This window comes from Brachyhypopomus gauderio, chromosome 3, assembly GCF_052324685.1.
Source record: "Brachyhypopomus gauderio isolate BG-103 chromosome 3, BGAUD_0.2, whole genome shotgun sequence".
Taxonomy (NCBI): domain Eukaryota; kingdom Metazoa; phylum Chordata; class Actinopteri; order Gymnotiformes; family Hypopomidae; genus Brachyhypopomus; species Brachyhypopomus gauderio.
Genome location: NC_135213.1, coordinates 30,524,873 through 30,547,107, shown reverse-complemented (window position 1 = coordinate 30,547,107; position 22,235 = coordinate 30,524,873). Strand labels below are relative to the sequence as shown.

At 39.7% G+C, this 22,235-nt stretch overlaps 2 protein-coding genes and 1 long non-coding RNA gene across 5 annotated transcripts; 1 reads left to right on the top strand and 2 right to left on the bottom strand.

The window, feature by feature from the left end:
- Positions 1–1,464: 1,464 nt before the first annotated feature.
- fancg (FA complementation group G) lies at positions 1,465–7,559 on the bottom strand. Of its 2 annotated transcripts, XM_076998626.1 has the most exons (16): positions 7,541–7,559; positions 7,030–7,114; positions 6,717–6,803; positions 6,493–6,577; positions 6,279–6,404; positions 5,995–6,185; positions 4,558–4,693; positions 4,327–4,457; positions 3,984–4,130; positions 3,670–3,830; positions 3,492–3,558; positions 2,852–3,192; positions 2,716–2,756; positions 2,257–2,424; positions 1,834–1,948; positions 1,465–1,732 (listed from the first exon to the last, which is right to left on the bottom strand). In XM_076998626.1, the coding sequence occupies exons 3-16, from the start codon at positions 6,783–6,785 to the stop codon at positions 1,621–1,623; spliced, it is 1,890 nt and encodes a 629-aa protein (XP_076854741.1). In that variant the 5' UTR covers positions 6,786–6,803; positions 7,030–7,114; positions 7,541–7,559; the 3' UTR covers positions 1,465–1,620. The 2 variants fall into 2 exon arrangements, with proteins under 2 accessions (XP_076854741.1, XP_076854740.1); XM_076998625.1 differs by lacking the exons at positions 7,030–7,114; positions 7,541–7,559 and having other exon boundaries at positions 6,717–6,935.
- Positions 7,560–8,478: 919 nt separating this feature from the next.
- Positions 8,479–21,052, top strand: eef2l2 (eukaryotic translation elongation factor 2, like 2). Of its 2 annotated transcripts, XM_077001086.1 has the most exons (15): positions 8,481–8,727; positions 10,246–10,460; positions 10,709–10,890; positions 11,139–11,350; positions 11,490–11,677; positions 11,980–12,085; positions 13,129–13,242; positions 13,363–13,501; positions 13,633–13,828; positions 13,914–14,172; positions 14,271–14,378; positions 18,499–18,852; positions 19,541–19,723; positions 20,061–20,193; positions 20,681–21,052. In XM_077001086.1, exons 1-15 carry the CDS (start codon positions 8,725–8,727, stop codon positions 20,872–20,874), a joined length of 2,586 nt encoding a protein of 861 aa, XP_076857201.1. In that variant the 5' UTR covers positions 8,481–8,724; the 3' UTR covers positions 20,875–21,052. The 2 variants fall into 2 exon arrangements, with proteins under 2 accessions (XP_076857202.1, XP_076857201.1); XM_077001087.1 differs by lacking the exons at positions 20,061–20,193; positions 20,681–21,052 and adding an exon at positions 19,319–19,432 and having other exon boundaries at positions 8,479–8,727; positions 19,541–19,679.
- Positions 8,485–9,250, bottom strand: LOC143511064 (uncharacterized). The gene is made up of 2 exons (XR_013130139.1): positions 8,885–9,250; positions 8,485–8,777 (listed from the first exon to the last, which is right to left on the bottom strand). It is a non-coding gene; the product is annotated as an uncharacterized LOC143511064 (long non-coding RNA).
- Positions 21,053–22,235: the final 1,183 nt, after the last annotated feature.

Here is a 22,235-nt window from a genome sequence, read left to right as displayed (position 1 = left end):
CTGTGATAGGATGCCACCTGTGCAATAAATTCAGTCATGAAATTTCCTTGCTCCAAAATATTCCACGGTCAACTGTCCGGTCAACTGTATTATAAGAAAATGGAAGTGTTTGGGAACGACAGCAACTCAGTCACAAGGTGGTAGGCCATGTAAATGCGCATACTGAAGCACATAGTGTGAAGAGGTCACCAACATTCTGCAGATTCAATCACTACAGACATCCAAACTTCATGTGGCCTTCAGATTGGCTCAAGAACAGTGCGCAGAGAGCTTCATGAGATGGGTTTCCATGGTCGAGCAGTTGCATCCAAGCCATACATCACCAAGATGCAAAGGATCAAATGCACTGGTGTAACGCACACCACCACTGAACTCTAAAGCAGTGGAAGCACGTTCTCTGGAGTGACGAATCACACTTCTCCATGTGGCAATCTGATGGAAGAGTCTGGGTTTGGCAGTTGCCACAACGGTACTTGTCTGACTGCATTGTGCCAAATGTAAAGTTTGGTGGAGGGGGATTATGGTGTAGAGTTGTTTTTCAGGAGCTGGGCTTGACCCCTTAGTTCCAGTGAAAGGAACTATGAATGCTTCAGCATACCAATACATTTTGGACAAAAAATGAAAAAAAAAAAGAAATAAAAAATGGTCTTGTTACCGGAGGGTCGTGGGTTCGATTCCCAGGCCTGAGGCCATGACTGAGGTGCCCTTGAGCAAGACATCTAACCCCAACTGCTCCCCGGGCGCCGGGCTAGGGCTGCCCACCGCTCTGGGCATGTGTGCACCACAGTCCCCTAGTAATCACTAGTGTGTGTGTTCTAATTGCACAGATGGGTAAATGCGGAGGACAAATTACGATTGGGGTGTAAACTCACAATTGACAAACATGGCACATTTCATTTTTCCCAACAATTCCATGTTCCCAACTTTGTGGGAACAGTTTGGGGCTGGCCCCTTCCTCTTCCAACATGACTGTGCACCAGTGCACAAAGCGCAGTCCATAAAGACATGGATGGCAGAGTCTGGTGTGTATGAACAACTTGAATGGCCTGCACAGAGTCCTGATCTCAACCCGACAGAACACCTTTGGGATGAATTAGAGCAGAGACCGAGAGCCAGGCCTTCTCGTCCAACATCAGTATGTGACCGCACAAATGCGCTTCTGGAAGAAAGGTCAAAAATGCGCATAAACACACTCCTAAACCTTGTGGACAGCCTTCCCAGAAGAGTTGAAGGTGTTCTAGCTGCAAAGGTGGACCAACATCATATTGAATCCTATGGATTAGGAATGGGATGTCACTTAAGCTCATATGTGAGTCAAGGTGATCGAATACTTCTGGCAATATAGTGTATATTTATATACACACATGAAGATTCTAGGTAACTACAGTGTACTACAGTGTACAGTGAATTTTGCTTGTTTAATAAAATATAATAGTGTCATATTCAATAAAGAATGGAAAAGAACACATTTCCTGAATTTTTATTGTTTGTATGTGTACATTCAGATATGGGATACTTGTGAGATGGTGTCCACAAAATAGGGGGAAACTGATGAGGTTTTAAAATAATAATGACGACAACAACAATAATAATAATTATTATTATTATTCTGGGGTGCTGTTAGGTTGTTGTACCACAACTTTGAATGAATTCCTCCATTTTCTTATGCAGGTTGCTGTGACCATGATATTTTGCATCATCTTGCCATGCTTGCAGATACAAGGGTAGGTGTCTGAAACACAAATCCAACTATTACATTCTTTAAACACAATTAACCAGTTACTGTAGGCATCAACAAACTTGTTCAGGTTTTGCAAACCCTATTTATCTCACACTGATGTAGGTGATGGGGTAGATATTTGGGCGTGTTTCCACATCACCGTTGCCTCCTCCTTACGATCAAGCCTCCACAAAATCTCCACCAGCCACAGTTTTGTGTTGCTACATCCTGGTAACATGAGAATCAAGACATAAAACTGTTTACTAATTTACATCAGTCAGATATGACTTAATTTGAGAATGAAACATTTGTGATCAGAATGCTAGATCACATACGTTTAACACGTAATATAATATTTAGCTTCTTAAAAGTCAATGTAACATTTCTGTTTTAAATCCAGAGATCTGTTACATAATAGTTGGTAATGACAAAGAAAGTGAAACGAAGACTGAACTGAACACCCCAGACATATTTTACAATGTAATGTAAAAGCATATTTCAATGGTGAAAAGAAAAGTATTTTTTTCCTTGCACACCTGGAACGGTTTGATGACTGAGCTCGAAGTCTCTCAAGGCCCACGTTAGCTGGTTTCTCTCTACAAAACACAGGCCTCGGCCAGCAAGGGCCTGTCCCTTCAGAGACTCCAGTATCACCACTTTATCACGGAAGGTTCCAGCCTCTCCTTCACCTCTCTCTGTCCACTCTAAAAGGCAAAGCAATAAATGAAAGAAATCAACAATTACGATTCAATGAGCAGAAAAACATGTAATTGTTGAGGTATAACATACATACATACATATACATATATATATATATATATATATATATATATATATATATATATATATATATATATATATATATATACATACATTATATATATATATATGAAATATATGTACAATGTGTGAAATAAATTAATTCATTTGAACACAGGAAACTTTAATGATGAATCTTAGAATATGACAGATCACAAGAGAATAAAAAGGCTTACCTTTCTGTTTTAAGCATACTTTCACCAGTTGATTGATAGCTCTGCAAAGGCAGAACAACAAAAATGCACAAGGTGTGAGTACTGCAATAAATGGCCTGCCAACCTGGCAATTCAACACCTTTGCCAAATTCTGTACCTGGTAAAATTGGTCAGTGCCTCCTTTGTGTCCTTGAGCTGCAAATATGCCCGGCCTTGGAGGAAGTAAGCAGAGCCAGACCAGAGCACACAGTCCAGCTTCTCCTCTACAGGATCAGGTTCCAGACCTCTGGCTGGCACGTCTACGGGGCCGGTTACCTGGTGAGTCACCACCGGTGGCTCTAGCAACAATCTCTTGGGGATGAGGTCAGCAGTCTTGGCAATGACCTCATCACAAATGGCGAGGGCATCCCAAAACCGTTTGGCTTTCAACATAGCGAATGCCGCTTCGAGGTAAACGACAGGAATTCTTGGGAAAGGTAGGCCATGTTCGGTGGATATCTGCGTTGTGTAGATAAACAGACATTTGCAAGTTTGGGAGCTTTTCTTCTAAACGCACCAGCCACTGTAGTGGAAGTGTACAGTTAGAGCCTAATGCCCCTCTGCTGCCATGCACAGTTGTGTTAGCCAACCTCTAGCCCTTCATCCACAGACCTTTGTCCTTCACTAGCTGTTGATATTATTGAGTGGAGCATCACTCAACCCAGCAGTGACAAAACACCTAGTAAAACTGCTGCTGATCACACTTGTGCCAGATCAATATAGCAACATACCGGAAGCTAACTGGACAGATAACTTACACGCGGAGTGGAGGGTGAATGTAAAGAAGCCAGAAGGTCAAGGTAATACTCTGCACCTTCCGAGTTCCTGATTGAGATGGAAAATACATTCAAGAATAACCACCTATGCAATTCAAGAAATAACAAAATTTTTCTCATATGGAAGAACTGTCTTTGATCTTGAAGCTGGTACACTTGCCTGTCATTGAGAACACAGGTATGGGCCAGCATGTGTAGTATGTGATCTGGAGAGGGTATTTGGCTAATAAAAGCCATCTGTTCACTTCCAAGCAACATATCAGGAGATATGAGGAGCATTGGTTCACTCAATGAATCGTTCTCAGGATGCAATAACAAAGCCTATAAGCAGTATAAAAACAAATAACAACAAAACCAGCATGTTATTTCTTTTTTTTTACTGAAGTTGGATGCAACTTAAATGGCATGTTCACTACAGTGGGAAACAGCAGAGACTGAGAATGAAACAGCATAGTTAGTACTAACTCCACTTACAGAGTGAAGGACACGCAGAGCCTCTATTTCAGCATGACCGTTACCCAACTGTTTATACACTAGAGCACTCTGATACAGTGCCCTCTGGCAGCTGAAATCCATCTCCACGGCCGTTCTGTAACACTGGAGGGCACTCTGGGGTTGTCCCTGAAAATACACCAGACGGTGCAAGTGACTAGAAGCAGTACAGCCTTCTTATCAGAGGCAAAACAACGCAAATCTTAGAAAGATGTTAGGCTGCATGTGTAGTCTTAGGATAGTCCATGGATAGTCTTGGTAGTTGTAGGCATATGACAAATGAGTAGAGGTACAAATATTGTTATTAAATCCCAGTTATTTTTACCAGCTGTACATAGCAAAGGCCCATGAGTGTGTGTACATGGGCCAACAGTGCTCTGGGCGAAGACATAGTCACAGCATCCTGAAAATCCTGCAGGGCCTCACTGGTATTTCTATTCTTCATCTGCTCCACTCCTAAAGAAGAGATCATACTTTTCTTCCTTAATGACTTGTAAGTACAGGTCACCTTTTACAGGAGATTTCAGAATATCCATGAAGAGCCGAGTTAAGATACCTTTGGACACAAAAGTGCAGATGCGCAAAAGGTCCTTGAGGTCCTCAGCTGCCATAACAACCATTAGAGAGGCGTCATCCTTTACTGAGAAGGAGAGGTTTCGGGTTTCTGCAAGCAGATCCCCTGATGGTGTGATCTGTTTCGGTCAGAAGAAGAAAAAAGTGTTAAATGTCACAATAAAAGGAAAAAAAATCACTTAAAACATGTAATTGCCCAAGGTGAGGCAAGGTGAATAACAATAACAACAATTAATATAACTATTTGGACAATGACATTTTGTGTTTTTTATCTGTACACTACACACATTATTAGAATTAAAATATTGATTCAACTGCAGAAAGTCAGCTTTACAGTCCCATCCACTGTATGTGTATTGAACCATAAGTAATTGGACAACTGGCTGCTGAATTGGACGTTTAGCTGCTTATGATATAGCTAAGAGAGCAAACAAAATATCTAGGGTTTATTCATCATGTGGCAATTACATCTGGAATCCTTCTGTTGTTTCTCACAATGACCAAGGACGTGTCCATGCCAGGAAGGTCATTACAAAGCTGAGAAATCAGAACAGATTACCAAAACATAGGTCTGACAAACCCACTGTTGGTACACTTCAGTAGGCTAGAACACACTAGTGAACATAAAAATATCAGGTCATATCAGGACTCAATCATGCTAAACATTGTTGTTCGGTTTAAGAATACTAAGCAGCCTAATGTATTCACTGATGTAGCAGAGAAATAAAGTGAAGAACAAGTCACTTCAAGATTTATAACCGGATTCAAATTACTCAATGTTGAGAAACAGAAACATCGGATTAAAGCACAATGTCTGGGGCAATCTTATGGACCGATGAGATGAAGATTAACCGGTGCCTCAGTGGAAAAAAGAAACAACTCTTGATTCAAAGGACAACACATCATCTGTATAACATGGCAGCAGAGACATTAATGGCTCCCAGTAGAACTCTACTGTCAGGGGCTACTGACAGAAACCGCCGGACGAATTCAGCTCTAACAAAATACTTCAGTAATGAGTGGATTGGCCCTTGCATGATCATAAATGCACTGTAGAAACCCTGTTGCTTTTCAGAACAAAGATCTGAAGCGTTCTTTACTGACCAAGTCTAACAAGTTTGTTGTAGTGTGAGAATAACACTGAAGGCAAAGAGCAGCAGAAACAAGCAGCAACTGAATACGGCTGCATCACAGAGCTCCACAGGAGTAAATTCAGGGTTCTCAATACTGAGCCAGAAATGGAGCCAATGTCTAATTACTTATGACAATCATTACACACTATCAGTCACAATAGACATTTCAAAATGTGATATCAAGTATGCGTTTGCTGATAGTGATACTACAGTAATGATAACGATCCTCATGTTTAAATGTACCATTACACTATTAACAATCCTCATGTTTTAAATGTGTTTCTTACTTTGGGGTTAATCTGCTGCAGCAGCCGAAGAATCCTTTCAAACTGACATTCAGAGAGCCAGACAGCCCACTGGATCAACAGAAGTTTGTGGATCCAGGCCTGATGTACAGTACCATTAAAGGTCTCCAGCACCACCTGCCATAATGTAACTAGATCTGAACGCTGCTCCCGAGAACCAACAGCCTCCAATGCTGAAGGGCACAAAAGAAAGACAATTAAAAACACAACTCTATGAACAACATACCCACTTTATTTTTCTACTACGATTTTTTAAAAGCGTTTACCTCTTATTAGACTGCATGTGAGCTGATCCTTTATTTCGTGTGGTTTGGCATCTCTCAGTGTAAATGAGAGGGTGTTGTATGAAACGGCCAACTCGAGCTCGACCCGCTGCCTGACAGCTGCCACACCTGTGCACACACCATGGACGTCTTTAGCTGCCTGAAACCCGCACTTTACCTCACGCAATCGGCTAAGAAAAGTCAAATGCTTTTGCACCTTGGATTTTTTGAAGCAGTTTGAGGCACTCTGCTGAACAGTGTATTCTTAAGTCTTGGATTCGCTTGCGGCTTTTTTCATTGTCCTAAAATAAACGTGTTTATTTAGTTGTGTAGCATGGTATGACAACTAACTTATTTGTAAATGATTTCAGCTCAGCCACCACTGGTTATTAGTCAAAGATAAAGCTAAAAGTTTAGCTAGATAGCTAGATAGCTTGCTACCTTCCACTTTTTGATGATGGTGTTACTCTCCTCAGTCCACCTTTCAACCAAACTCGGAGTAACGTTCATATTTAGCGTGGACGCGAGCTAGAATCGACATAAATACGATTACAAACTGGAACAATAATAAAATACCACCATCGTTACATAAAAATGCGGCAGTAATAAGCGACTTCTTGGATTTGAACTTTCCCTCCTAATGGTGTAAACACATGAAATAGTCGCCACCTACTGGTTGGATGCTATGAATGGATGATTATGAATGATAAAATGATAAAAGTCCATTGGTTTTGATGTGGACGACGGTTCTTACATTTTTTGGACCAAGAAGGCTCACCCTCCTGTCAAAGTAGCCTATCACCTAAAATCCAACATCCCACAGGCCAAAGCAGAATTCCCTGCCAAATGTGAACACACATAGACACACACGTATAAACTATGTTTATTTTTTTATTTTTTTATGGCTCATGTTTTAAGAATGCATGTTTCGTCTTCCAGTGCCAACTGACTACATGATTCATAGCCTATTCTTATCTCTAAAAATCTCTGAGCACATATATCATAGGCCTACTGCTTTATGAGCCAGTGTCAATAGCAACAAGTCTCCATGATTTGGGTATGAGTCAGTGATGAAAGGACATTTGATTTTTGAGATTTCCATGCACTGTACTTAATTTTGGTAGTTTACATGATCAGATTAATTCTCTTTGAATCGCATATTCCCAGCAGTTTACATTAACTGCTGATCAAAACTACTGGTTGACTGACAAAACTCAGAGGCGTCTTGGTTAAACTGACTGCATTACCTGATTAGATTGCATTACCTTTGCTTAGAAAGGTACCGGTAAGATTTCCTCTTCAGGTCATGACTAAAGAAAGAATAAAAGACAGTTTAGCCAGAATAAAAGGCTGCTTGATTACATATTTCTATCAAATTGACCATAGTACATTACTCGTCAGTCAGACCTATAAATCAACAAATATACAATATCTAGTACTTTAGGCTACCACAGTTTGAGAATCACAGAATGAAGATAGCTATATTCTAGCCATTTATGGACATTACTTTAGAACTGTACGTCTAAAAATATTTCGATCTTAAGACGTTAAAATCTTGAAGATCAGAGTGCTTGACAGTTTAATATGTTGCTTGATATATCAAAACGACCTTTTCCTTGAGTTTATTCAATCTCTGACTCAAATGGGTTAGGCCTATTTGTGTCAGTTTACAGAGAAATCAATAATCTTTTAAGGACTTGAATGTGTTAGTTCCCTCTTTTTAAAAATCACATTATTATATAACTTAGCCTACTTCAAATCAAGTCCCTTATGTGCTGAATCATGAACAGAGAAAAAGGAAATATAGTACCAAGACACACACCAGTGAAAAACAAACCAGCAAATCTTGTAGTATTGATCCAAGTGTATTCTATCATATGGATATGATGAAGAAAACCCTAAGCCTATGCCTGACATAATTACAATTGAACGTCTACATTCATACCTTATTGTGGGTGATTAATATACAGTAACAAACATCATGAGCCTATTTAGCTATTAGTACTGATTTTAAAATAAAAACAATATATTTGAATATGATATATTATACCGACTTTTAGAATATGATATTTCATTTAACACGGACAAATACGCACAATATCATATTGTACAGATTTCTCGTTCTCTATTCGTAATTGGGTGAACTCAGCAGTTCTCACGACTGCATGTCAGATGAGGAGTCGCCACTAGACATTTTCGTCAAGGCATGATAGGGCAGAAACGCTGTTTTCCAGCAAAGCAACATTTCACTGCACCTTCCACTAGCCCACAAACAGTCCTCCGGACCCATATGACTCGGTCCACATGACTCCACGGTGTCTGTCGCACATAAACTAAGATTGTACGTCACCTTCTCTCTCTTCCCCCCCAGGTCCTCCAACGGAGAGGAGCACCGACACCGGCTTATCCACGACCCAGGCCGCCTCACACTTGGGAACCAGTCGCCAACATGGTACGGTATTTCTCCACATTAATGAGGCGTTAGCCGTCGAAATGCCTCCACTGTAACATAAATATGTGCCATTTAGTTGCGCCGTTGACTGTCACAATCTATAGATCTACTTTTGCGTTTATTTATGTTCATTTAATTCCAATGACGTAATGACAACCTGATCGAAGATTTGTCTTATTTCTGCCTAATCTGATCTTAATTATAAAGCTCGATTGTCATAGCACTGGAGACTGTGACTCTTAAGATATTTTTGAAGACAGAAACCTCGGGGTGTTTTCTAATAAAGGCGTCTACAGCAAAATTGCTTTTGACACGCGTAATAAATATTTAGTTTGACCAAAAACAGGTTATGATCACCCGACAGGACCTAGATTTAGGCAGCATGGAGGCTCCCTTTTAATACATGTGTGCTGCGTTATTTTCGGGATATCGCCTGCCTCTGTAGGCATACACAGAAATTGGAATAACGTTACCCTCGTTATAAATAGCGCATTCACGCCCACCGTCCCCTGCGACGTGGGCATTAAAGTTCTAGGGGTACATATTGTGCAATAGTACATATAGAGAGTTATATTCGATATTTGATAGTGGTAACAAAACGCTTCTTGTATCTGTTTTCGTTTATTTGAGGGTACAAGTGCTCAGTATTCTTATCAGCCAAAGAAACCTTCTAAAAAACCTTTTGGCACAGATTCTCCTTGCATTGCAAAGGGAGATACCGCGGTGCACTTTCACTACTGCGCAACTGCACGACGAAGTTGTCGGTTATGTTTTAAAGCAATACTATCCTTGATCTTTGGTTCATTAAAAGTAGACTGAAGAAAGTAGGTTGTTTAATTTAAAGATGTGTACCAAACTATTCTTTACAGATCTCTTGAAACAGTTTGACTGTGGTACTCAGAATCAAATACATATACTTACTGTTGGCAAATTTCGTCTCAGTAACTATTTATTAAAACATCTTGCCTGTGTTTCAGGTTGCTGTGTTTACAACTGAAATCCATGATCTTACAGTTTTGCTGCTACTTGTGCCCGCATATTCATCCTATTTGTACAGTAAATGTGCCATATTTTACACTGCAATCGAAATTTGTCCTCCGCTTTTAACCCATCTGTGCAGTTTGAACACACACACACACACACACACTAGTGATTACTAGGGGGCTGTGGATCACACGTGCCCAGAGCGGTGGGCAGCCCTAGCCCGGCGCCCGGGGAGCAGTTGGGGTTAGGTGCCTTGCTCAAGGGCACCTCAGTCATGGCCTCAGGTCTGGGAATCAAATCCACGACCCTCCGGTCACAAGACCAGTTCCCTACCAGCAGGCCATGACTTTAGTTTAGTGTAGTTTAGTGTATTAGTGTTTCCACAGTGAGATTACTAATAGACAATGTGAAATTCATTAAAAATAAAAATTAGTAGCAACCGTCAGCCATTCATTCACCCCTGATTTATACATAACTCATTAAAATATAAAAATGTGCAGTATTCCAAAGATGACATTCTCTCATTTTCTGCAGGTGAACTTTACAGTAGACCAGATCAGAGAGATCATGGACAAGAAGTCCAACATTAGGAACATGTCCGTGATCGCCCATGTAGATCATGGCAAATCTACTCTTACTGACTCGCTAGTGTGCAAGGCGGGTATCATTGCTTCTGCACGAGCTGGTGAGACCAGATTCACGGATACAAGAAAAGATGAGCAAGAAAGGTGCATCACCATCAAATCAACGTAAGTATCCACAAAGGATGACATGTAAGGTCATAATATTAATTTTGAATAGCTAAAGGATTCCTAACAGCAGGCACTAATGTTGACACGTCTCCAAATGTTAGCAAAAAAAAACAGACAGCTTCTTTTAAAACACATATTGCATATATAATGCAAACTTGTATCTGCAGGTTCTGCAGTGTTTCATTGTTCAGTTCATTCAATAAAAAGATGCATAATGCAAGCCCTTATGTACTATCCCAATGCAGAGCTATCTCTCTGTACTACGAGCTCAGTGACAATGACTTGGCCTTCATCAAGCAGAGTAAGGATGGATCTGGTTTTCTCATAAACCTGATCGACTCCCCGGGTCACGTGGACTTCTCGTCTGAGGTGACGGCAGCTCTGAGAGTAACAGATGGGGCTCTCGTCGTCGTAGACTGTGTATCAGGTACAATGACAATGCAGGACTTGCACTGGTCAAAGAGGGTCAAAGGGTCATCTGTTGATTTTGATTGTTAGAATTACATAGTAATGGGTCTTGAAACAATTTCTGTTCACCTTTAACATCATAAAGGGGATGTTAATGATTTTTCTGAGTGTTTTATTGCATTTCGTTCTTTTGTAAAATTATCTGATTTGCATACTCTTTGACATAAAAATATCACTTTATTTACGTTTTTCTGATTAATTCTACAGGTGTGTGTGTACAGACCGAGACTGTTTTGAGGCAGGCTATCGCAGAACGCATCAAACCCGTTTTAATGATGAACAAGATGGACCGTGCCTTACTGGAGCTGCAGCTGGAACCAGATGAACTTTTCCAAACCTTCCAGCGCATTGTGGAGAACGTCAATGTCATCATCTCCACCTACGGTGAAGGAGAACACGGACCAATGGGCAACATTATGGTACAAAAAACTAATTAAGATGAAACCATGAGATCAGGTTAAGGATCTCCAAACATGTGTATTGTGTATTCAAACATATATCTACATATAATTCTGTTCTTCAATCAGCACATAATTTGAATCTCATTTTGAATTGCAGGTGGATCCCGTGGTTGGTACAGTAGGCTTTGGCTCAGGCCTTCATGGATGGGCCTTCACTCTCAAGCAGTTTGCTGAGATGTATGTGGCCAAGTTCGCCTCTAAAGGAGAAAAGAAAAAATCAGACGCTTCCCCTGCTGAGCGCTGTAAAAAGGTGGAGGAGATGATGAAGAAGCTCTGGGGAGACAAGTAAGTGCTTAGCACACATTTAGATATAAGATCTAATACATTTAGATATAACACATATAGATATGAGTGGTGGCATATATAACGTATAAGATCTGGGTCAACATAGAGGTTATTAGCATGCTGCATTTGTAGTGTTGTGCAGTAGTATACTAAAACCTTCTGATTAGTAAGTAATACTTGATAATAACAATGTAAAACCAATTCTCCTAAATCACTGCCTGGATTTCCAGACCTTTAAAATATATTAAGATTTTTATTCTTTTGGTACATCACCAAACTTACTGTCATTGGATTTATTTTAGGTATTTTGACCCCTCCTGTGGAAAATTCAGCAAAACAGCAGCAAATGCGGAGGGGAAAAAGCTCCCTCGCACCTTCTGCCAACTCGTCCTGGACCCAATTTTTAAGGTGGAACAATCCCAACATTGTATCTCAAAACTGGACAGTAGCTTTAAACTATTTAAACTGTTCCATATAATAATTTGATTTAAAACTTTCAGTAAATGACAAGGTAATTCCGTAATGGAAATTTTACAATGCACATGATCGTCAGTGTTATTAATGCTAGACTTGTTATAGTGCAGAATTTAAGTATTCTAACTGGAATCTAAAGATGCCTTAATGTGCCTTGACAAACTGTGTGAGGTACCTGCATTACATTTAATGACATATTTCACACTGAGTGTAACTATTTACCTGTTAGTACCACATAACTGATAGTACATAACTCAGTCACTCACAGTGTAAGGGTTAGGGTTGGACTCAGCAGCCACTGCCTTGATTAGTGATTAATATTTGGGTAATGAGGTGGGTGCAGTGTGCATGTCCCTCTGGCTGGGTGCCAGGCACACTCTAACAAATTATAATGCCCAGCCGAAGGTAAGTTTTGATTAAACACAGTGTCCAATGAAAACTGCCCTATTTCTTAAGTAAAATGCTAACATAAAATCATTAATAACACGAATATAAATAATGAAAATACATGATAGCACCTTTAATAGCTATGTCAACAAGTTCCCAAATCCCTCCATGGTTACTCCCACAACTATTTTACCATTTCTGAACATGAATTGTTCATTTAAGGTCCAAACATAGTGGACTTTGACTAGACTGTTCTGATGTGTGTTCATGCTTTGGTTCATTGCTTCACTGCATGAATAAAAGACTTAGCTTCCATTTTCAGATAATGAAGTCTTTACCATGGATGCCATATATATATATAGGCCTACATTACTGAAAATGGTTTAGAGCTTGTACACAGATTAGCAACGCTACTTGAAAAAAATGGAATTATCATCTAACAGGCACAAGTAATAACATTATAGGAAAGTCTTGCTAATGAAACAGAATGTTCCTCAACAAGATAAGAACAAAATTGTTATTAAAAATGCATTAGAAGTATTTACTTCATTGATTTTACCTCAAGTATTGCTTTAATATTGTTTGGCAAGGTTTTTGATGCCATCATGAACTTCAAGAAAGATGAGGCCCAGAAACTGATTGAAAAGCTGAATGTAAAGCTTGATGTCGAGGACAAGGAGAAGGAAGGAAAACCACTGCTTAAGGTCGGGAGTTAAGGCTGTTCTCTTATGAAAATGTTTTTGCAAATTTGAATAGACGCAAAGTCAGAAGACTGACTTCATTTCACTTGTGCTCTAACATGTTACACGTGTGACCGTGTGCAGGCTGTCATGCGTCGGTGGTTGCCTGCGGGCGAAGCTTTGCTCCAAATGATTACCATCAATCTACCTTCACCTGTCACAGCTCAGAAATACCGCTGTGAGCTGCTGTACGAAGGCCCAGGAGATGACGAGTCAGCCATGGGTCAGTCATGAGAGAGTCACAGCTTCTATATTTCACATTTCTATAGATGATTATAGTTAATGCTTTATTTAAAACCCAGTCTTCATGGTCTTACCAAAGATGTATCTTTTTTTTTTACACAACCTTCTTAGGTATCAAGAACTGTGACCCTAAAGCTCCACTGATGATGTATATCTCCAAAATGGTACCAACTAGTGACAAGGGTAGATTCTATGCCTTTGGTCGTGTTTTCTCTGGTGTTGTTGCTACTGGGCAGAAGGTGCGTATCATGGGGCCCAACTACACACCAGGCAAAAAGGAGGACTTGTATTTAAAGCCAATTCAAAGGTTTGCTATCTTCCACTACACGTCTCGTAATATTACAAAGAAAAATTTGTTTTTTTTTTTAAACAAGTTATCTATTTTTCTGCAGAACCATCTTAATGATGGGCCGGTATGTAGAACCCATTGAAGATGTGCCGTGTGGAAACATTGTTGGCCTGGTTGGAGTTGATCAGTTTTTAGTGAAGACTGGTACCATCACCACCTATGAGCAAGCCCACAACATGCGAGTGATGAAGTTTAGTGTTAGTCCTGTGGTGAGAGTGGCTGTGGAGGCCAAGAACCCCGCTGATCTCCCCAAACTGGTGGAAGGACTAAAGCGCCTGGCAAAGTCTGACCCAATGGTTCAGGTACGTTATGAGAGCATGAACAGCTCGTCAGCTCAGTAAAGTGGCTCCTTAATATGGATGCACAGTAGATTAAATACGAGTTTTAAAATGTTTGTCAGTGTATCATTGAAGAGTCTGGGGAGCACATTGTGGCTGGTGCTGGAGAACTACATCTGGAAATCTGCCTGAAAGACCTTGAAGAAGATCATGCCTGCATCCCCCTGAAGGTAAATATCCTCATTTACACTAAAAAGGTGTTGAATTTTCCACTTCGTGCTTCTCAACCATTCATGGCAGAAGATTTTGAGCTCTATTTGTAACCTTTGGTTAATTGTATCCAGCAATCCACAGGGAGTTCTGAATCATGCTCCTCATGGATAGTGGCAATAAGTTGTTGGCCTGGTTGGAGTTGATCAGTTCAATAAGCTGATCAAACACATCAAGTCTTCAAAGTCTCCTTACTAAACGTACGCTCACTCACAAACAAGTCTTTTATAATAGCTAAATTAATTGAAGATTACTGTCTGGACTTTCTTTTTCTAACAGAGACTTGGCTTGATAGCAATGGAGCAATAGTGCTAAATGAAGCTTCACCTCCCGACTTTAACTATTTTAATGTCTCTAGAGTAAATAAGAGAGGTGGTGGTGTTGCATGTTTTTACCATAAAGCATTCCGATGTAAGCAGATCTCATTAGGGGAACATCCTACATTTGAATATCTGGCAGTGCAACTCAACAGTACTTATTCAGTTCTTTTTATTGTTATCTATCATCCTCCCAGACTACATGCAGATTTTCTTGAAGATTTTGAAGAAATGCTTTCAAGGATTTTAATTGATTTTGATTATGTTTTAATTGCTGGGGATTTTAATATTCACATGGATATATCCACAAATCCAATCACTTCAGAATTCATGAGGATGCTTAACTCTTTTGATCTCATACAGCATGTATCAGGCCCAACTCATAAGCATGGCCACATTTTAGATTTGGTCATTTCTAAACGTATAGAGGTTAATAATACTGAAATTACTGATGTTGCAATCTCTGACCATTTTGGTGTATTTTTCAACATGTCATTATCTACTAGAACACTCAGTGAAAAGCGCACAATAACCAAGCGTTATCTCAGTGCTGGCAGTGCCGTGGCCTTCACAGACATGATACAGTCCCTCCCTCCCCTCTCAGAAAATGGGTATGAGCTAGTTGAAACATTCACACACAGAGTTAGGAACTGTATTGATGCTGTGGCACCAAAGGTAACTAAAATAATCTCTGGTAAAATTAAGATGCCCTGGAGAAACACTCCATCTATTGTAAAATTTAGGCAAGATTGTAGGCAGGCTGAGAGACGTTGGCGAAAGTCAAAATTGCAAGTACATTTTGATATTTATAAAACAACATTGCAGAATTACAACAGTGAAGTGAAATCAGCAAGGAAAAACTATTTCTCTACCTTAATCAATTCATCCAATAATAACTCAGCTGTCTTGTTCAGAAGCATAGATCAGCTAGTAAACCCCACCTCCTGTGGCTTCCCTGAGACTGTTTCAGTTGAAAAATGTGAGGAGTTTGCTATATTTTTTAGGGACAAGATTACTAGTATAAGGCAGAACATAGCAACAAGCACTAATAGACCATCAACCCTTATATCAGTTACTCAGCCTAACTTTAATATGTCTTATTTCCAAGAAGTTGACATGGTAACACTACTTGATGTGATTTCATCACTAAAATCCTCTACTTGTGAACTGGACCCTTTACCAACAAGCTTTTTCAAGCAGGTTCTGAGCTCATTAGCAAATGAAGTTCTAACGATTGTTAATCAGTCTCTGCAATTGGGTGAATTCCCTAAAATTTTTAAAACTGCAATGGTTAAACCACTATTAAAGAACAGAAATCTTGATCCCACAATTCTTAATAATTATCGACCTATTAACCTTTCCTTTCTTAGCAAAATCATTGAAAAAGTAGTGTCAATTCAGTTGAATGACTATGTCAAAGTAAATCAAATAAATGACACTTTTCAATCTGGTTTCAGAGCTCTCCACAGCACTGAAACAGCCCTAGTTAAGGTAGTAAATGACTTGAGATTGAATAAGGATGCAGGCAAACTCTCAGTCCTTTTTCTGCTAGATTTAAGCGCCGCTTTTGACACCGTTGATCATGAAATACTTCTTGATCGACTACAGAGCTGGGTAGGCCTTAGTGGCTTAGTCTTAGACTGGTTTAGATCGTACCTAACTGGGCGTGATTACTATGTAGCATTAGGTACCTCTTCCTCCAGACGTCAAAAAATAACTTGTGGCGTCCCCCAAGGATCAATTCTTGGGCCGTTACTATTCAACCTATATATGCTTCCGTTACCACACATCATTAATAAACATGGTATTAGTTATCATCAATATGCAGATGACACTCAACTTTATATTTCGCTAGAACCTAAAGCCCTAAAATCAATTTGCTCACTGTTTGACTGCATAGATGATATACAGACATGGATGTCTGACAATTTTCTGCAGTTAAATAAACAGAAGACAGAGGTTCTTGTTCTTGGCAGTGATTCACAAAGGAATGATGTCCAGACTTATTTAAATCAAATGAATCTGAAAGCCAGACAATGTGTTAAGAACCTGGGCGTCACCTTTGATAATGAGCTCAGCTTCAAATCACACATCATGACTACATGCAAGACAGCTTACTTTCATCTTCGAAACATCGCTAAGGTCCGAGATATGCTCTCTCCTGCTGACAGTGAAAAACTTGTCCATGCATTTATCACATCAAGGCTAGATTATTGTAACGCTGTTCTATCTGCTCTTCCAAAGAGCTCTATTTCGCACCTACAGCGAGTTCAGAACGCGGCTGCAAGGGTTCTGACCCGCAGGAGAAAGAGAGATCATATTACACCTGCACTCCACTCACTGCACTGGTTACCTGTCAGCTTTAGAATAGATTTTAAGGTTCTAGTCATGGTTTTTAAATGTCTTCATGGTCTTGCCCCTCTTTACCTAAGTGAAATGATGGTTAGATATGTTCCAGTCAGGTCTCTCAGGTCTTCAAACAGTAATCTACTGGTGATTCCTAAAAGCCGATTAAAGATTGGCGAGGGTGCTTTTAGCCACTATGGCCCAAAGCTCTGGAATTCTCTTCCTGAAGAGCTCAGAGGCATTTCATCCTTGCATAGTTTTAAGAGCAGTCTCAAAACATTCCTGTTTAGATTCGCTTTTAGTTAAGAAACTCTGTCTTAATAGTTTTATCTTATTTACTTTACTTTTTATTATCTTACTTCACTTTTTACTTTTTATGTTATCTTAATATTTTTATCTTTAATTTCTTTTAACATTTTCTTTTTGTCTTTTTGTCTTTGTCTTATCTCCTTTTAATGTTTCTTTTATTTATACTGTAAAGCACTTTGAGTTACATGTATGTATGAAAGGTGCTATACAAATAAAGATTATTATTATTATTATTATAAGTTCATCTTTTACAAAGATCTGCTTTGCGCTGTATACAGCAAACAGGAATTGCAACGTCATCTACCCTAAAACAAAATACGACCTTGAGGTTTTTGCCTGACTAGTTTTCAGTGCTGCCTAGTTCCTTTGCCTATATTAGACTCTCTGTAATTAATTCTGGATGAAGGGCCATGGAAAAAATTTATGTAAACACCGGAAAACAGTAGCTATTGTAAAATCAATAAAACCAAAAACATGGAAAATACATTACTTTATATAAATGATTTGTTTTTATCTGTAACCATACAAACACATGATGTGACTGCCGTCCTCTTGTCCTTTGTCAGTGCTGTTTCTGGTCAGTTTGTGACCACTGGGCCACTGTTAGTTGTTTTTGGCTGGCAAACCAAGTCTCAGCCAAGCAATGACACTGACGAGCATGAACTCCAGCAGCCCTGCACTACCAGGCCACTGTCACGCCAGGAATAGCACCATGTAGAGTAGTGTCTGCCTCCCAAACTACAAATGGGCCAAATTAGTAATGAGTGAGTTAGAGGACAGCCAACAAATTTTGCACAGCAGCAAATGAGTGTATATGTGTTTATATATGTGCAATTTGAGTATATGTGCTTATAAAATGCATGTATGTTTCTATTTAAGAAAATAGTCTTAAACAATACCAGTAATAACACTGTTATATAGCAATTTCAACTTAACACTCATAGGTATCAAACCTGTGTTTACATGATATATTTTTAGCATTTGGCAGATACTCTTATCCAGAGTGACTTAAAATATTTATGACAGTAAGACTCCCTCGATATGTAGCACCATCTTATTGTCAAATCTTCCATAATTATTCTTAACTGTTGCATGGCTTCCTTTACAGAAATCAGATCCAGTGGTGTCATATCGTGAAACAGTGAGCGATGATTCAGACCAAGTTTGCTTGTCCAAATCTCCCAACAAGCATAACCGTCTGTACATGAAGGCTCGCCCATTCCCAGAAGGCTTGGCTGAAGATGTCGACAAGGGTGACGTGAGCTCCAGGCAGGAGCTCAAGCAGAGAGCTCGCTACCTGGCTGAGAAGTACGAATGGGAGGTTGCCGAAGCCCGCAAGATCTGGTGCTTTGGACCAGACGGAACAGGACCCAACATCCTTGTGGATGTCACCAAGGGGGTGCAGTATCTGAATGAGATCAAAGATAGTGTGGTGGCTGGTTTCCAGTGGGCAACCAAGGAGGTGAGTAAAGTTCAGAAAATGGTTTGATCCATCGGCAGGTGTGTTGGTTGTTATACCTGGTTTTACGACATATGAACAGTAAGAAAGAGGACATTTTAGGAGATGTTCACAATTCTTATGGAACGCAGTTTCATGAAAACTCTACAAACATTCTACATGTCAGAATATGTGAAATGACTAGCAAGAAATGCATATACTAAATCAATACTTCTAAGTGCAGTATTGAGGACCCACCAGACAGTCCACAATTGAACTTCGATCCTATTGCAGCTGTATTCCATGTTCTTATTGACTTGTTTCAGGAATATGAAGAGGAGGATATAGTACAAATATGTTGTGTACTGAGTTCTTGGACCAGAACTATTATATTCAATAATGCATGTTTACTAGCTTGTTTACAGGAGACAAACATTCCATTTCAATTTATGGCATCACGATGTCATATACTGATATTTCCACATGTAAGACGTCCATACTGCTCAGGGTAGCTGTAAGGTCTCACTGGCACTTACATATGCTCGTCAACATCCCAAAGGCTGCAGGAAACACATAAAACATGCCAAAATGGCCTTCTTTCCAGGTATAAGAAACAATCCACAATGCTTAGCAATTCCTACATATTTCATTTCAATTATATAGTTTAATGCGGATGAAGGATTTCCAGCGTGCCACTTCCATGTCTCTTTAGGGAGCCCTTTGCGAGGAGAACATGAGGGCAGTGCGATTCGACATCCACGACGTCACCTTGCATGCCGATGCCATCCACAGAGGGGGTGGTCAGATCATTCCTACAGCTCGACGGGTCCTTTATGCCTCTGTGCTGACTGCACAGCCAAGACTCATGGAGCCCATTTACCTGGTAGAGATTCAGGTGAGGTTACCATTGACAGCAGGGGACAGGACAAATACATGTTTTTTACTCTTTTTTTTTTACTCAGGTTTTTTACTCACTACCATCTGCGCTCCGGAATGCAGACTCACTTGCAGAATTTAAATCCAGACTCAAAACTAATTTTAATTTTGTTTTATCTTCAATGTTTATTACCTCTGTCTAATTTTATGATTGTCTTTTATTGTACGGTGTCCTTGGGTGCTAGAAATGCACCATTAAATAAAATGCATAATTATTATTATTATTTTACTGCAAATGATTCTGTATCCTAAAAGCAACTAACATTGGCAACATTTCCTAAATAATACTCCTCCAGTGCCCAGAACAAGTTGTCGGTGGCATCTATGGTGTCCTGAACAGGAAAAGAGGCCATGTTTTTGAGGAGTCTCAAGTGGCAGGCACGCCTATATTTGTTGTTAAGGCATACCTTCCCGTAAATGAATCATTTGGTAAGTATTTTTCCTTCAATCTGAATCAAATTTGTTATTAAAAATATACTATATTGTTCATGCACAGTGCCTATCCTTTTAACATGTATAAACATGTATATTTTCCAAAGCTATTAGAGTGTAACTGACATTAATCTTTGTTGAAGATCAGCCAGTTTTGTTTATATGGCCAAACCTGACATTTTCTGAGGTACCAGACAACACAGAGTAACCCGTTGTGACACACAGATGCAGTCCCACATCCGTGTGTCTCATTTGGTTCTTCTTACAAGTGACGGTACTAATGTTTGGACATCAGAGTTTCTCAGTACGCCAACACTATAAGTTCATCACCTAATTGACAAAGTCTTGAGTAAAGTATGTGTGTTGCAAATGAAAATCACAAACATTTGTAGAGTAGTTTTATTCCAGGACCAGGACTGGGACTCACTGGCCAGCTGTGGTATTGCTCTGTTGTTCTGAGAGGGTTTAATGTTCTTCTGTCTAGGTTTTACAGCAGACCTAAGATCCAACACGGGTGGACAGGCCTTCCCTCAGTGTGTGTTTGACCACTGGCAGATCCTGCCAGGAGACCCCTACGACGCCAACAGCAGGCCAGCCCAGGTCGTGGCCGAGACCCGCAAACGTAAAGGCCTGAAGGAGGGGATACCAGCCTTAGACAATTTTCTGGACAAATTGTAATTTTCCAGGACTGGAAAATATTAGCATTTAGATATTGGTAGCTCTTATTTTCACAATGTCACATCATGATAACGTTGAAGTGTATTGCAAAATATGTTTACATAACGAATAATAATGGAGCTTACTTGAGATTTCCGCACTGCTCAATCTTCACAGCAAATAAACACTGAGCACCTTAGGTTGGCTGTGGCTGGGTTCTTACATCCTACAAGTATCCAACTATAGTAGCATTAGAAGTAAACCACCCTACAGCATATTGTTGTTCAGATAAAAATATAATTTACTTCCCTTTCATTCATGTTTGAATTTGGGTTAAAAAATAGCCTTTAAAATTAAGCATTTAAATAGTAAAAAAATATTACAGAATATGATCAATAAATGGACTTGGCCCTGTGAGTAGCATTGACCTATTATCATCACTTCATTGCAAAATAATTGGCTGAAAATGTCTCCCATTAATAAAATATCCTTTAGTGTGTATATAAATTGTTGAGTCTTTAATAGAACAAAGAAACAAATTTTGTGCCAGGAGTGTTCTCTAAAAGCTTTCTGTTTTTTGTGTGTGTAGCTTTTGGGGGAAGGTTGAAAACAGTACTTAAATACTTAAATGTTTTGTTATGTTATGGGCATAAGCAGTTTGGGACATCTGAGTATCTTGAAATTTCAAGAGATGTAGCCTAGAGATGTAGACGCATTTGGCCGTCTTCTATCTGTTTGTTGTAGAGGCAATCCTCAGCATCGTCTTGAGATCGCGGTGCGCGATTTCAAAAAAGAGCGAATAGCGCGATTGAAAAAAAAATATCATAAAAAAAAACTTTTCAAAACAGCTCGCGGGCCAGAAATAGATGGCCCGCGGGCCGCTAATTGAGTATGGGGGGTTTATAGCATTCTCGGTCTGTACATCTCCGTTTTGTTAGCTCCTTCACTCCTTTCGCAACATTAGCTTCCTTGATTTCTTTTTAATTGAATGATAGTCTATGGCTAAAATCCTGTACATCCGGGCGAGATCGCAATTTTCGTACTGTTCCACGAGTTATTTATTAAATTATGTCGTTTCTCCTCTTCTTTCAAAAGGCTGGCCCTCGGGACGGGCGGACCATAACTAGGGAGAAAATTTCGCCGATAAACGAACTGTGCGATAACTAAGGCAGACGTTAGTCGAGGTTTGACTGTAATCAAATTTCTGATAATTACATCAAACATTACACCTGACACTTTTATTGGGACCTAGTCAATCAGTCCTTGAGCTCTGAGGGGTATACTACCGAGAAAGGTAAAAAAACAGGTTTTATTATGAAATCTGGATACACGGAGGCAAAAATTCCGAGGTAGGTTTAAGCATAATGAAGGCCAACACAACC